Raw genomic sequence first — 15,189 nt, forward strand, 5'->3', positions numbered from 1 at the left:
ATTTTTAGTAGAATATTTTTTAAATGTATAAATATCTTGTCATTAGTGCACCAATCTGGTGAGGACAGCTGGCAACCAGAACCCCCAGCCAGGTCTGCCTCCTCCTGTCTGGAATCCCACGCAGAGACGGTGCATTGCCCCGTGCTGTGGGGGGCCCATGTGAACCATTTTCTTTGGCACTCCAGCCCTGAGAAAACGTGCTGCACAGATGTGAATGGGCAGGTTTCCTAAGAACCCACCACTCCATTCCCAAGTGCAGCACCTTCCCCCGCCCTCCTGTGTATGACATTTCAGTCAAGGACAAGTCTCAGGATATTCTTTAAACTGCACGGTTTATAAAATATCCACACGTTGATTGCTAGGGCCTGGGCTTGGTCTTCTGTGCAAAGAAGAGGCCCTTCCTGAGAGGAGGCCCCTCTTCTGTTGGGGACAAGCTTGGCTCCCTGCTGTGAGATGCTGAACATGTCCAATCCTGAGAAAACCAAGACACACAACTCTACTTGGAAGCATCTTTTTTTTTTTAAGCAATGGAAACATAAGCAGAAATAATTGACATCCTCTGAGTACTCTGTGTGAGCTTTTCTATAAAACCATTTTATTTCATAGGGCAGGTAGTATTTGCTAGACACAACTGAGAAAAATGGCCAGAGAACAATCAGAGTTTTCTTAATAAATAACAAATGCCATTGGTATTTCCTAAACCTCATATAACACGATACACGTTTTAAATAAATAACCCGCTCTGCTATGTCTCTAAACACAGTCCCGGGGTGTGTGCGTGTTGTGGAGTGAATCCAGTTGCTGGGCTTGGACCTGCCACCCCAGTGCTGCCGTGAGGGCTGAGGCCACTTCCAAACCTCTGCCGTGGCCCCTGTGCCCTGTCGTGGACAGCAGTGTTGTGGCCCTAGAGGACAGCAAGAATGCCAGGGTCTGGGCTGATGAAGGTCGTGGAGTGCTCGGGGGTTGGCCTCCATCCCAGGCAGGTTTCCTGCTTCACTGCCTGGGGTGGGGGTTGGGGGTCACGGGACAACCTGGGCTGGTATCCTAGACAGGTCTACTGCTTCACCACCACCTTAAACTTCTTGGTGATTAGCTTCCAGGTCAGCAGAGGATGGGAAGTACAGGGAAATCTCTCAGGTGATATGACAGGTCCAAGTTCTGTCTGGTTTCTGACCTAGTGCTGGGCTCCCTGCCGGCATGTGGAGGCTGGCTCTTTGCTAGCTGGCACTGACTTGTGGGCTCTGGTGTCCTGTGCCTCATGGAACTCATAAGATTCTTTGGAAATAGCAGCTTGTTGTCACCAGAGTTCCCGCCAGCGTAGGGCTGACATGTTTTACTTCCCTGTGTCTGAAATACCTGAGAGACACAGGCTACCTGGGGCCAAGGTCTGTCCTGCCTTGCTGTTCCGTGAACATTTCGGCAGTGAGTGGCTCACGCCTACGAGGCAGGGCTGGCTGCATGGTACATTTTCTGGCTTGGTTCAGGCAGTCAGATGGTGGTGCCCATGGGCTTTTCTCACCGTTGCACTGAGCAGGAATTCTCATATTGGCTTTGTGTCTTTTCCAGGGGCATGTGCAAAAGGCAAGGGGCAATCATTCTTTTCAACACAGGATCCTTAATTGAAGTTTTCCTTGAAGGGCAGTTTATGAAGGATGCCCCAAGTTTCCCTCCACAGGTCATGTCTGGTCACTGCTCCTTAAACCTGAAAGAAGAGATAAAAGAACAGCTGTCTCAACAAGAGACACGGAACTTAACACACGATGACAATGACGTGCAAGATGACGTGCAAATCCCATAGAGATCACCGGGTGACACCCTCCTACAGAAGACTGGATGATAGCTAAACCCCTACACCATTCCATAGCTTCCAGATGGCCAGAGAGGAGAGGGAAGAAAAGAGGGAGGAGGAAGGGTGGAGATAGAAGGGAGGTGGGGAGGAAGAGGGAGGAGCAGGGGAGGGAGGAGAGAAGGGGAAGGGAGGGAGAGAGGAGGGAGGAGAGAGAAGGGAAGAGGAGGGGGTTGGGGGAGGAAAGAGAGGAGAGAAGAGGGAAGAAGGGGGAGAGGAAGGAGGAGGGAGGATGGGGGAGGGAAAAAAGAAAGGAGAGAGAGAGGAGGTAAGGAGGAAGGGAGGAAAGAGGAAGGAGGGAGGGAGGGAGGAGAAAGGAGAGGGGAGGGAGTATGGAAGGAAGGGGAGAGCCAGCAGCTCCAACGCAACGCCACATTTCTGCAGTCAGATTCTGAGATGGTCACAGTCATATCCACACACACGGGCATTTATTAGAAAAGAAAAAATGAGAGCAAATGCGAGGAGCCATGAAGGAACAAGTAGCAAGTTTATTTTCTCTCTCCTTGTAAGGCCCCAGGTGCGGAAGGCAGACAGGCCTGCACCCTGGAGCCTGCTTTCACCACTCAGGGAAGGCCCGAGTGGGGACTTACGGAACTTGGTCCCCCGTTGCGGATCCTGGACAGCTCAGCTCCTTGTGTATGAGACGGATCAGGAACTGTACCCAAACAAAAACAAGGCCACCTGTCACTGCCAGCAGAGACCATGCACTGCCAAGGCTGGTGGCTCTCCCCCATAGAACCTTCCAGGTGCCTGCCCCAGAGGACACCTCTCCTTGCAAGAGCAGCATGCTGTGCCAGCACCCTGAAGGCTTGGCCCCTGTACCTGACAGTCACCTTTGCAGGGGCAAGTCTGCATGACTGTGACATCAACACTGGTCTTCTGCACCCGGAAGAAAACTTGAAATCTTCTCAGTGAAGGAGGGACAGGAAGCAGAAGCCCACAGAAGGGGGCCAGAACACAGGGCGGCTGGGCCTCTGCACCAGCAATCTTAGCCCCTTACTCTCTCCCATCCTTCTGGGCAAAGGGAGTTGGGCTGCTCCCCTAGTGTGATAGCTGGAGGGACACAGGACACTGCAGGAAGCCAGACTCTGTGCATCACCTCCTTTATTCCCCAACAGTCCCTCGCTGAGAGTTACTGTTATGCCATTTTTTAAAGCTGTGGAAGCTACAGAGCAAAAAGACAGGTCACCTGCCCAAGTCACACACCCAGCAGGTGACAGGCAGGATCCAAAGCCACTGAGCGCTGTGCTCTTGGCCTTTGGCCATCCTGCCTGGGACTACAGAGCAACGGACTGATCTGCTTCTGTTTCTGACCTTTTTTTTTTTTTAACCTGAGAGAAAAAGGACCTTGGATCATGCACATTTAGGGAAGACGGGAGGACCGAAACCCCCTAAGAATCGCAGGACCCACAGGAAGAAATTTCACCATTAAAGGTGCTTGGATGAAAGACATGACTTACCAGTAAGGCACAAGCATCGGCAAACATCAGCATGTAAAACACATTGCTCCATCCCGAGGGAGAGATGAGCCCAGCCAGCAAGGGGCCCAGCGCGGCTCCTGAAACGAGGCACATGACACACGTAGTACATGCAGGTGAGGGATGATGCCAGCACATAACTACTGCTATGGAATGATGCTCCATAGCTCACTCACGAGAGGAAAACATCCAAGCAGTGACATTGCTTTCCTGCCTATCACATTGGTCAGAAGTAGACAGCTTAATACAGGCAGAGTATCCCAGATCCAAAAGTCCAAAATCTGAATTGCTCCATGATTTGAAACTTTCTGAGCACTGGCATGACAAAGGGCCTGCTCCCTGGAGCACTTTGGTTTCAGAGTTGGGATGCTCACTGGTACGTTACAAATATTCTAAAATCCAAAACCGAAACCTTTCTGGTTGGGAGCGTTTTGAGTAAAGGATGCTGGACTTGTACTGCTCAGTACTGGAAGGTGCAGTTGGCACTGCCATTTCCAGAAACAATCTTGAGAATGTGTGTTGATATGTGAAATGCTCATTCTCTTGACCCAACACTCCCATTACTTTCTTGAATGCGCTGCAAAAAAAAATCTGAATCCAATGCACAATCTCAAGGGTAAAACCAGAATAAGATGTGTAGCTGTTAACCCTCTCTTGATGCTCAGTTCCCAATTCTGATCACTGCACTGTGGTCACATCAGAGAATCCTTGGTTTTAGGGAGCACATCCCGAAGAGTTTTGAGCAGGGAGGCAGCGAGTGTATCTGTATTCTACTCTTTTTTTTTTGAGTTGGTGTCTCACTCTGTTGCCCAGGCTGGAGTGCAATGGAACACTCACGGCCACCCCAGTGTCGACTGCTGGGTTCCAGCAATCCTTCCGCCTCAGCCTTCCAAGTAGTTGGAACTGCAGTTGTGTGCTATCCCACCCGGCTAATTTTTTATTTATTGCAAAGACAAGGTCTTACCAAGTTGCCTGGGCTGGTCTCGAACCCACGGGCTCAGGCAATCCACTCTCCTCGGCCTCCCAAAGTGCTGGGATTACAGGCTGAGTCACTAAGCCAGGCCCTAATTTTTGATTTATTGTAGGGACAAGGTCGCCAAGTTGCCCAGACTAGTCTTGAACCTGCGGGCTGAGGCAATCCACTTGCCTCGACCTCCTAAAGTGCTGGGATTACAGTCTGAGCCATCAAGCCCAGCCTACATTCTACACTTAAGTGCTGTGGAATGATTATGCCTGAGTGTGCATAAGTGTGCATATATGTGCATGTGTAAGAACACACGAGAGATGCATGGTCAAGTGCAAGTGCTAATAGGTCAGTGGATTCTTTGTACTATTTTTGCAAGTTTTCTGTAAGTCTGAAGTTATTTTAAAATAATTTTTAAAACTATTAAAACAGAAGAAAGCAAGTATTCCCCCCAAAACAGTTGGATAAGACTGTTGCAACAGTTTGATGTATTTTACTAACAGGGACTAAAATAACTTCTGATATGCGGATAGGATTGTTTTGGTAGCTTAGCTGCATGGTAAATAGTCTGAAGAATTTTCACCGAGTTATTAACTGATATTTAATCTCTGAGGGTAGACTTATTAGGTTCTTTCATACTCTACACATACTCATTTTTTTCAGGTGTATACAATAGCACTTACTATTTATAATCTGAGAAGCAACGGTATGTATTTAAAAAAAAAATTCTCAGAAGCACTTCCAGGTGAACGTGGCAGGCTGCTTATGTGTTATCGCTATACTCTCACACCATGAACTGGACCATCATTGAATTTTAAAATGATAAATCTCCAAAGAGAAGGGCACACAATTCTGGAAGATGGACTTAGAAGGGCTGACAATAGACACAGGCTCCAGAATTCCCTGCTCGGCTAAATGTCCTCAGAGGGAGATGGCACAGGGACACCTTGAGCGAGCAAGGCCCAGCTAAGGAGAGGAGGGGAGAGGGGAGAAGAGGGGAGGGGAAGGGTAGAGAAGGGGAAAGGGGGCAACAGAAGAAAAAAGGGTGTTGGTTGAGTCTTTTCCAAAAAACTGTTAGATCCATTCCCTTCACACCTCCTCTGATGCCAGGTCTCTGGTCCTCACCCTCTCTGATCCAGAGACTTCCCTACACCCCTTACAGGAGAGGACAGTTTAACTTATAAAAAATGTAAACTTTGGGGACACCTAGCCCAGTGCAGGGCAGGGGTGAGACACCTGACTGAGAACGGGGATCTGGGGAAAGCACCAGCTTTCCCTAAGCAGCTGCCCCTGGTCCCAGCAATGACAAGAATGTTGGCAGCAGGGACCATGCTCCCCAAGGGTACTGAGGGAGTGTCTTCTTTCAGATTCCAGCCGGGTCCCACTACTGCAAAGGCTATCAGTTGACACACTCTCCCACACAGAAAGGACTTCAAACAGTGGTTCAGTGGCTCATTCTTAAATGTGGAGCTACGAAGGAATACAAGATTCACTCTGTCTGAGGAATGTCCCAGCAGGAAGCAGGTACACTGGGAGGAGGGGACCTAGAGGAAGTAGACACTTCAGTGAGAGTAATGTTCCCAGGCCATTACAAGACCCTCAAAGAGCTAAGAGAAGATTCCGTTGAACCATATAAGGCTCTGAGTTTTTGTAGCTGAAAACCTGCTCATTATCAGCAATTCACACGAATCAACTGAACACACATCGCATCCAAGAAATAAAACAGGATGCACTCAAAAGGGCAAAGAAACACCAACGAACATTGAAAATACGACCGGAAAAAAGGCTGGTACAAACATGGAACGTCAAGTCAAGAACAGCGCTGAGAAAGCAGAAGGACAAGGAGACAGGCAGGAAGGGAAAAAAGAAAGAAAAGAAAATTGAAGGATTAATCCAGAAAGTTTATCATCTGACTAGTAAGTATTCCAGAAAAGAAAAACCAGAACATGGTAGGGAAAACTTATCAAAGAAATAACAAGCCCGACTCCCCTGAAGGGAAGGACAGGTGTTTTCTGACCAAGGAGGCCACCAGGTGCTGGGGCACAGTGGAGAAGAAAGGCTCAAGGGGTGAAGAAGAGACCTTGGAGGACTGACATCAGATGGCAATGGACTTCTCATGGCGGCAACGGAGGCTGGGAGAACTGGGAATAACAAGGAGATTCCCCATCCACAGTGCCTTGAGGGAGGGCAGACGCCAGACACCACCTCCTCGAACTCTGGAAGCTACTAGGAGGCATTTTCCACCAGAGAGGAGTAGTAAATAGAGATCTAGAAAACAGGGGTCTGGCATGGCCAAGAGATGTAAGGAACTCAAAGCACGGTGGTGAAAGTTCTGGACACAAGCCATGCTGAAGGCAGTGTGAGGCCCTCACGTGGCTGGCAGTGTAGAATCTGATGGTGATGGTGCAGAGGAAGGAACAAATGTGCCAGAAAAAAAAAAAAAAAAAAATATATATATATATATATATATATAAAGGAAAAGATGAGGTATTTGTCAACTTAGGGAAAAAATAAAATGTATCTAGTGAGGATGGAGAGTGAACATGAGCACAGCCAGTGTAATTGATGAGGAGGCAGAGCAGGAAGCGTGGGCGGGTGGAAGGAGCCCAGTCCCTTCTACCTTAATAGGACGGCAGATAATGTTAAAAGTGATGAAACAAGACACATGCACATGTGCAGGGAGTTGAGAGGAGGTGGCTGGAAGGGACTGCTTCTAGAAAAAGGCTGAGGGGCAGGGAATGGAGGGCCATTTTGTGTTATAATAGACTTGCAGGGCTATCTGGTTTCAAAGGCTACATTATGATTTACTTTGATAAAATAAAAAATTAACTTGAAGAAATGCAGGGCTGTATTTGATTGCTCTGTGTAAAACATGGAAATCACAAGCTTTGTGTCCCACTAAGATGCAATTCTAAGCACTACAAACACACATAGTATAGTCAAGGACATACACTTGTGTCATTTGCACCATATGGCACTTGTGATTTGTAAGAGGGCACTGGCTGATTTACAAATAGCCATGCTTTGCCTCCACCTGAGCTAGTACTGGCTGATGGACAGTAATGCTAAATAAACATCTTTGCTTTTGTCTTGCTGGGCAGTACTCATGGAAGAGATAATGACTGAGATGTGTAGCTGAGCCTGTGTGCTGTTTCTATGGCAACCATTTACTGAACAGGCAGAGTGGCACCTCTTGGGGGTGGAGCCTGAGGAGTCCCTGATCACATACCTCTGATGTAATGCAGCAGGTGGGTGTAGTGTCCCAAGGCCTGTCAAGACTTGGTGCAGGTTAACCAAAGGCCAGAGATGCTCCTGCTGGCCCTCTGCCTTACAAGTGGGCCAGCGGCATCCAGAGCTGTACTTCCCTTCTCCCACCCACTTGGAGACAGTGGCGGGTGGCCAGCCTCTGTTCAAATGCAGTATCCCCATCCTCAAGCACGGCTTCTGCTTCCCTTTCACTTTGAGAGGAATATCAAGAAAAATGTGCTTTTTTTACCTAGTTCATAATTTCCCTCTCTTTTCTTACTCCAATCCTCTGTTTTAAAAATGACAATCAGGGCAACTGGCAGAGCTCCGAGTTGGCACTAAGAAAATGGGTTTTGAACCCGTGGGTTCAGGCAATCAACTCGACCCACCTGGGTAACTTGGCGAGACCTCATCTCTACAATAAAAAAATAAAAAATTAGCCGGGTGTGGTAGCGTGCACCTGTAGTTCCAGCTACTTGGAAGGCTGAGGCGGAAGGATCGCTGGAGCCCAGCAGGGCGAGGCTGTGGTGACCAGGAGCGGCCACTGCACTCCAGTCTGGGCGACAGAGTGAGACTCCAACTCAAAAAAAGAAAAAAACAGGTTTCACAGTGGAGTCAGACTGACTCAGACAAAGACCTCCTGGGGAACAGGCCCAGAGAAGGCCACTCAAAGTCACAAGGTTAACTAGAACTGAGCCCAGCCCCGGGGACTCCCGACTTCCCACTGTATTTTCCAGGCCATTCCCAGCATCTCGTGTGCTATGTGATCCTGGCCTCCTCAAAGCAGGGAGGCTGGTCACCAGGTACAGTACCCTGGCCCCTCCTCCCTTTCCCTAGACATGACCCAGGCCCCAAGAAGTGCCCCGAAATGGATAATTAGAGGCATGACCTTTACACCATCCAATAAATTCAAAATCTCCTCTGGATCCAACAAAATGAGGGAACCTATGTTAAGGGCAAAAATGGAGCTGGTCTCGCTTTGGTGAACAGCATAAGCCAAAGCCCTAAACAACAGTGAGCTTGCCTGGTGCCAGAGTAGGGTGCATTTGTCACCTGAAGCAGCCTGGCCCTGGAAGTGGTGGCAGGAGCTGGAACTGGGGTTCCTGCAGCCCAGCAATGGCCAGCCCCATCCTGATGTGGGCCAAGGGGAGCCTGAGGCCTCTCTGGCCTGGCTCCTCACCTGTGCACTCAGCCACCCAGGATCAGTCAGTCAATTCAACTCACTGGGATACAGCAGAGAACAAAATTAGGCAGTCTTCATGGAGCTTCCCTCCAAGTGAAGGGGACAGATGATCCAAAGGCAGGATGAGCTGATGGTATCCTATCTTGGAAATGGAAAGTGCTCTGGAAAAGAACTCCAGGGAGGAAGGCTGGAGTCAGTGAGGAGGGTTCACACAAGTTCCCAGGGTGGTCCAAGGTGATCTCACTGAGAAGATGATATCTGAGTAAAAGCTCCATGGGCACAAGAGAGTGCGGCATGAGATCACCTGTGGGGACCTTCTTAGGCCCATGGCACAGCCGGTGCAAAGGCCCATGTGGGTACCATGCCCGGTGTTCTGAGAAACAGCAGGGAAGCTGTGTGGTGGGAAGGATTTTGGATTCTGCATCAATGAGACATCAGTGGGTTCCCAGCAACATACTGTAGATGGTCCCATCCTGCTAGCACAAAGTCTGTGGGCTAGCCAATAGAAGACATCAGCTTCCAATCCAGGTCAATGGGAAAGACTGAGTGTCAGGCTTTGGCTGAAGTGTGTTTGCTGCACCACCTTCATCTAGCACTTTCTTGGCTCTACAGCTGTGAGACCACTGAATCCCACTGCTCCCCCGGCCCTCTCTCAGTCCCAGTCAGAAGCCTGGGACAGCAAGTGACATACTGAGTTGCAACCCAAGATCCTCCTTGTTAGCTGTGGGAGCTATGCCAAGGCAACCCTCTGGGCCTTAACTTCCACATGCAGGAGGAAGCAATCAGGGTACCTCTGCTCCTCACAGGGCTGTGTGACCCTCAGCACCCCTGTGGGCAGGGCCAGCACAGCAGCTCCTGGGTTCTTCATCTGACAGGGGAGGTCACTGCATTCATGCTTCTTGCACGCTGACTTATGAAAGGCCATGGCCATGGCTGTCAGTACCTCTGACTCGCTGATATGAGAGGCTTGGAGCTTCACCATGCCCACCTGCCTGTTCCCTGAGGAGATGAATTGCTTATTTTGTCACTTTTTTTTACTCCAGAAAATGCTACTGAATTCTCTTCAAGAACCTCAACGAAGCTGGTGACATTTAGGATCTTGTATGCTTTTAGACAGATTAGTTTTTCTATAATTTAAATTTAAATAAGAATCTGTCTTTCTTGAAATGATAGCAATAAATAATCAGTGGACTATGGGCTATAGTGTGCCAACCAGTGCCTTGGATTATAAACCCAGGCACCATTCTTTCACACTGAGGAAAGCCAGCTCCAGCCAGTCATACACTCCATCTCTCTGGAGTCATCCAACCACATGTGACAGTCTCTGTGTGCTGATTCCCTAGTTGATCTGCTCATATTTTAAGAGGGCCAGCTGATCCTGACTTACCAAGGCAACTGGAACCCTGAGCACCTGTTAATCAGGATGTGACAATGTCCTCCATGATCACAATTAACCTTTTGGAGCTAAATATCTCACGTACCTACAGAGCCGGTTCCATCTATGATGGCGGTCACAGTGGAGAGGGCATGGGCGTTCCCCTTCAGACTTTTATGAGTCCCCTAGGAGAGAGGAAAAAGCACATGTGAAACATTTCTCAGCAGCATTAGACGTGAGTAAGAAACCCAAGTCCTCCATATGACAATCTACTGAATCTGCTCTGCAAAACAATTCATCATATAAGATGGCTTCATTAGAAAACTCCCACTCTACCCTGGTTTGCCTGTCCAAGCATATTCTAGTTAAGGAGCCCTTAGGATTCTCTTCAAATAAATGTTTATTCAGTACATTCATACTCTTTCCTGAGGCACTACAGCAACCAACATGAGAAATAACACGATGAATGACACACAGCTCTATTCCCAAACTGCGCCAGTGTGCACAGTCACGGTCCTATGTTTGCTGAATTCCCCAACAGCTGGGACCTTCCCATGGCATGTGTCAAATATCTCTGAGGCATCTTAAACTCAACCCAACCCAGAGCAAATGCCAGGGGATGGGAAAGAGAGGAGAACCCAAGAAGCCAAAGTAGGGGATACAAGTCCTCAATGGCCAACAAACGAGAGCTCTGGTTTTTATTTTATTTTATTTTTTTGAGTTGGAGTATCATTTTGTCGCCCAGGCTGGAGTGCAGTGGCACACTCACGGCTACCCCAGGGTCAACCTGCTGGGCTCCAGCGATCCTTCTGCTTTAGCCTTCCAAGTAGCTGGAACTACAGGTGTGTGCTACCACACCCAACTAATTTTTGCTCTATTGTAGAGACGAGGTCTTGCCAAGTTGCCTGGGCTGGTCTTGAACACACAGGCTCAGGCAATCCACTCTCCTCAGCCTCCCAAAGTGCTGGGATTACAGGCTGAGCCACCAAGCGTGGCCTGCTCTGGCTTTTAAAACGTGGGGGTAAAAACCACAAACTGAAGACAGTAGAAGGAAAAAACATCAGGAGAAAACAGTGCCTGGAAGCCTAAACCTATAAAAATAAACCTGAGCTTGAGAAAATAAATGCTTGTGTGTGTGTTATATGTTTATAATAGAAAATAAAGGGACACATAGTATGAAAATCAGCCAGAATCCACTGACCTAAAAAAAAAAAAAAAAGAAAGTTCTTTCTTTTCTCTACCATGAGGACTGACCACTGTTAATGGTCTGACGTGAATCCTTTCAGAATTTTCCATGCCATACAGACACCCAAGGTCAAGCTTTATAAAGCAGTTTCAGGACATGCCCAACACAAAGGAGGCTGGGCCAGGTGTGGCCTGTGGCTGTGGTGATGACATGGGGAACTGGAGACAGGACAACCCTAAGCCCCTAGTGCCTCTACCCTGTGCTTGTCTCTTAAGACTGTTGGAGACAAGAACCCCCGCCTCCCTCAGAATGAAAAGCAGCCTGAGACTGAGAACAAAGCACAAGACACTTTTGCTGCTCTGAATGGTGGGTCTCCTGGGCCATCCTGCCTGGGGCTCTAGGAGAAGCATGGGGGAAGGGATGGTGGGAGAAGGCAGGAGACTGCAGGTGTAGGTTAGCTGTACAAAGGTGCTTCTAAGAATACACATGATTGCCAATGGAGGCTACCAGTCACAAACGACCTAGTGCCCGTGGGGCACACTCCCTGCTGCACTCACCAGGTCTGCGGAGACGGCGGTGGTGATGAGCGCATAGGGCCCGCTGACCAGGGCACCACAGAGCAGCAGCATTGCTGTGGAAAGCAGAAGGGCACTGAGGATGGAACCATGGTCTCCAAGAAGCCCCACAGTGGGTAAGGCATTTCCTAAATCAAATTGCGCCTAGCTCCTGACTCTTGATGGGAGGAGCTGCTGCCATATGAAAGGTGGTGAGAGGCCTGGTGGCATAAGCACACACCTAAGCAGGGCCCATGGCAGGTGGATGATACACTTGGCCACCATTCTATCTGCAGCAGAGTACTAACTCTCATCACCAACAGTTGCTGAGGTATGCTCCCTGTGGGCAGGACAGCCATGCTCTCAGAACTGCAGTCACTGTCCTAAACTATCCTCTAGGCTCACTTTCCCAAACTAGCCTTTGGGCTCCTGCCCCTGTGAGGAAGCTTCGGCTCAAAGTGTCACTGAAAACCCCATCTCTCCTCACATTGCAAGCTGCTTTCTGAATGACTTTCTTTTTCTTTTTCTTTTTAAGTTGGAGTCTCACTCTGTCGCCCAGACTGGAGTGCAGTGGCCACTCCTGGCCACCTCAGCCTCGACCTGCTGGACTCCGGTGATCCTTCCGCCTCAGCCTTCCAAGTTGCTGGAACTATAGGCGCGCGCTACCGCACCCGGCTAATTTTTTGATTTATTGTAGAGATGAGGTCTCACCAAGTTGCCCAGGCGGGTCTCGAACCCGCGAGCTCTGGCAGTCCACTCACCTCAGCCTCCCAAGGCGCGGGATTACAGGCTGAGCCACCGAGCCCGGCTTGGATGACTTTCAATGGGATCACACAGATCTCTGCTACTGACTTGCTAGGACAGAAAAAACATTTACCAAGAGTTGTAGGCGTAACTTGACAGTGCTGGAGCAGGAAGTTGAAAACAGTCTTCCAGTATTATTTAACCGCTCCCCGAGTGACAACTGACAGAGCAGCTGGGAGGTGGTGGGCTAGGAGTCTGCCCAGCCCTTGCTCCCAGCTGGACATTGCTTAGGTTTCACTGCTGGGTTCTTGGCTACTGGCCATGGCCCAAGAGTCCTGGGCTGCTGTCCCTACCGGGTTGCAGGTCTGGGACTGCTGCAGCTCCAGGGGCCACAGGAGGGGCTGCCCTCTGGGTCACAGCTGACTTCTCTGTATACCTCCTTTCCATGGACGCCCTGGGCTCACACTGCCCAGCCCAGAGTGTGTACTCTGCCTCATGCCTGGGAGCGGAGTTCATGGCCTCTCCTGATGGCTTCACTCAGAGGGACATAGGACTCTTAGCCACACCATGTACTGCAGTGACCCCAGTTGGATTTTTATATTTCATCTCCCAAGCTGTGCAAACAATATGTGTATGAGGGAAGAGGCCCTGTGTACTCACCTACAGTGGCCTCCAGCCCCATCTTGCTGATGGTGGAGAATATGTAGAGCTGTGAACAGGATCAATCAGGTGACTTTCAAGCAGCCAACCCAAGAGAGGAAAACCCTAAAAAAGGCCACGTTCCCCTACCACCTGTCTAAGGCACCCAGCCTCCACCTAGCCTCGTGGGTTGTGGGCCAGGGGCTCCAGGGACCTTGGGAAGCCCCATGATCCTCCCCCTGTGCTCCAGCACTAAGGGATGCGGCATGACCCAGTTTCCCTGGCCCCTTATCTGAGTCTGAATGCTGCGTCCTTGGTTGTCTACCCCAGGCCCTGTACCTCCCAGAAGGGCCACCCTCCCAGCCCAGTCATTTCCTATGGAGTGTTCTTTGCGTGTCCGGGTTGGGCAGCGTCTGAGGCCCCAAGGTGACTGAAGACCAGGCCCTGTTCTGGGGACAGTCACAGCCTCGGGGAGGCAGATGTGCAAAGAAGTACAGTGCATGGTGATGAGCGGTCACATCACCCCCAATACTATCATGACAAAATGGAGACATGACGCACTACTTTCCATTTAGTCTTCCCAACTGCACTGTAAGGTGGTACTGTTGTCATCCCCATTCTTCAAATAGGGAAACTAAAGCAGAGAGATGGAGGTCACCTGCTCAAGGTCACGAGCTATGAAATGCTTGGCGGGTACCATGAACCAAGTGTCATGATGGGAGGGGACAATGACACCTAGGAAGTGGGGAAAATGTCAGGGATTCCAAAGGATAAGCAGGAGCTTGTACAGGGCAGGGAGGAGAGCCCAAAGAGAGAAGCAGCCTATGTGAAGCCCATGATGTCCTAGCAGCAGCTGTGCATGCAGAGGATGTAAGGGGAGGCATAGGAGAGAAAGGATGGAGGTGAGGCCCACAGGGCACCCAGCAAGGGACATGGTCCAGGAGGCATAAGCGTGAACAGAGTTGAGCTTGTCAGAGAAATGGTGTCCTCTTCTACCCAGCCAGGTAGAAGAGGACACTGGCTGGCAGGGAGGACAACTGAAGGCTACCCGCAGGTGGGGTCCCAACAAGGCAGCAGGGCTGACCGTGGGGGCTGCGAGCAGCAGCATCAGGCCGCAGGTAGAGGCCCGCTTCTCCAGTCGATCTGAGATCACACCTGCCAGAATTCCACCTGCAATGGAGAGGGGCAGACTTTAGGCACTGGTGTGGCTGGGTACAAGCCTTTGGAGAGGAAACAAAACTGCGGACAAGGAGGAGGGAGCCTCCTTTCCCAAGCCCCATCTTCATGCCTCACAGGCAGGTGGCCTCTCCTGGGCTAACCTTCCCACAGGTCTCACTTGGCTGTGGGCAGATGAGAGACAGCGAGAGGCATCTCCTGGTGAGGCATCAGGCATCGGCATTCAGGTTTTAGGCCAGCACCAGAGCCCCTTTACCTGCAGGGTTACTAACAACCAGACTTTCACCTCCTCAGGGGGACATGCTGCTTCCAGGAAAAGCTGTTCATGTGCAGAGTCAGGGCCCAGAGGAGGGGGCCCACACCATAGTGATGGCCTGACCCTATGGGGCCAAGTACACTCCAGGTATAAGTCCTTGTGGGACCTGCTCCCTCCCTCTCAGTAGTGAATCAACTCAGAGCCCATGGGCCACAGGTGCAGACAGCACTGTGAAATTCCTGTCACAGTGGAACATATGGTAACAAACTCACCAAAGATTCCGCCCACATCAAACAAGGTGGAGAGCTCCCCAGCCTTTTTGGCATCAAGGTGATCTATGAGAATGACAGCAGAGTGAGCCAATGAGGACGCTCTTCCTCATGGGAGGTGCCAGGCAGAGTAAGGCCCTCACATGAGACCCTTCTGCTCCATATGTGGGATTTATACCAAGTAGCAACTATTTGTTTTTTTGTTTTTTTTTTTGAATTGGAGTCTCACTCGGTCACCCAGACTGGAGTGCAGTGGCCGCTCCCGGCCACCGC

The 15,189-nt window shown here is 50.0% G+C and overlaps 1 protein-coding gene across 1 annotated transcript in view; it reads right to left on the bottom strand.

Annotated features, from left to right (window-relative positions):
- Window positions 1–573: 573 nt before the first annotated feature.
- SLC37A1 (solute carrier family 37 member 1) overlaps window positions 574–15,189 on the bottom strand; it is a 70,577-nt gene continuing 55,961 nt past the window's right edge. Inside the window, exons 13-20 of the mRNA XM_021718633.1 lie at window positions 14,920–14,982; window positions 14,300–14,385; window positions 13,237–13,285; window positions 11,836–11,909; window positions 10,199–10,277; window positions 3,307–3,404; window positions 2,437–2,501; window positions 574–1,702 (exon numbers count right to left, since the gene is read on the bottom strand). Of these exons, the coding sequence (XP_021574308.1) occupies window positions 1,687–1,702; window positions 2,437–2,501; window positions 3,307–3,404; window positions 10,199–10,277; window positions 11,836–11,909; window positions 13,237–13,285; window positions 14,300–14,385; window positions 14,920–14,982 (530 nt within the window). The 3' untranslated portion in view covers window positions 574–1,686. The remainder of the gene's footprint in view (window positions 1,703–2,436; window positions 2,502–3,306; window positions 3,405–10,198; window positions 10,278–11,835; window positions 11,910–13,236; window positions 13,286–14,299; window positions 14,386–14,919; window positions 14,983–15,189) is intronic.

Source organism: Carlito syrichta, unplaced genomic scaffold, assembly GCF_000164805.1.
Source record: "Carlito syrichta isolate Samal-C Ts95f unplaced genomic scaffold, Tarsius_syrichta-2.0.1 Scaffold313176, whole genome shotgun sequence".
NCBI lineage: Eukaryota > Metazoa > Chordata > Mammalia > Primates > Tarsiidae > Carlito > Carlito syrichta.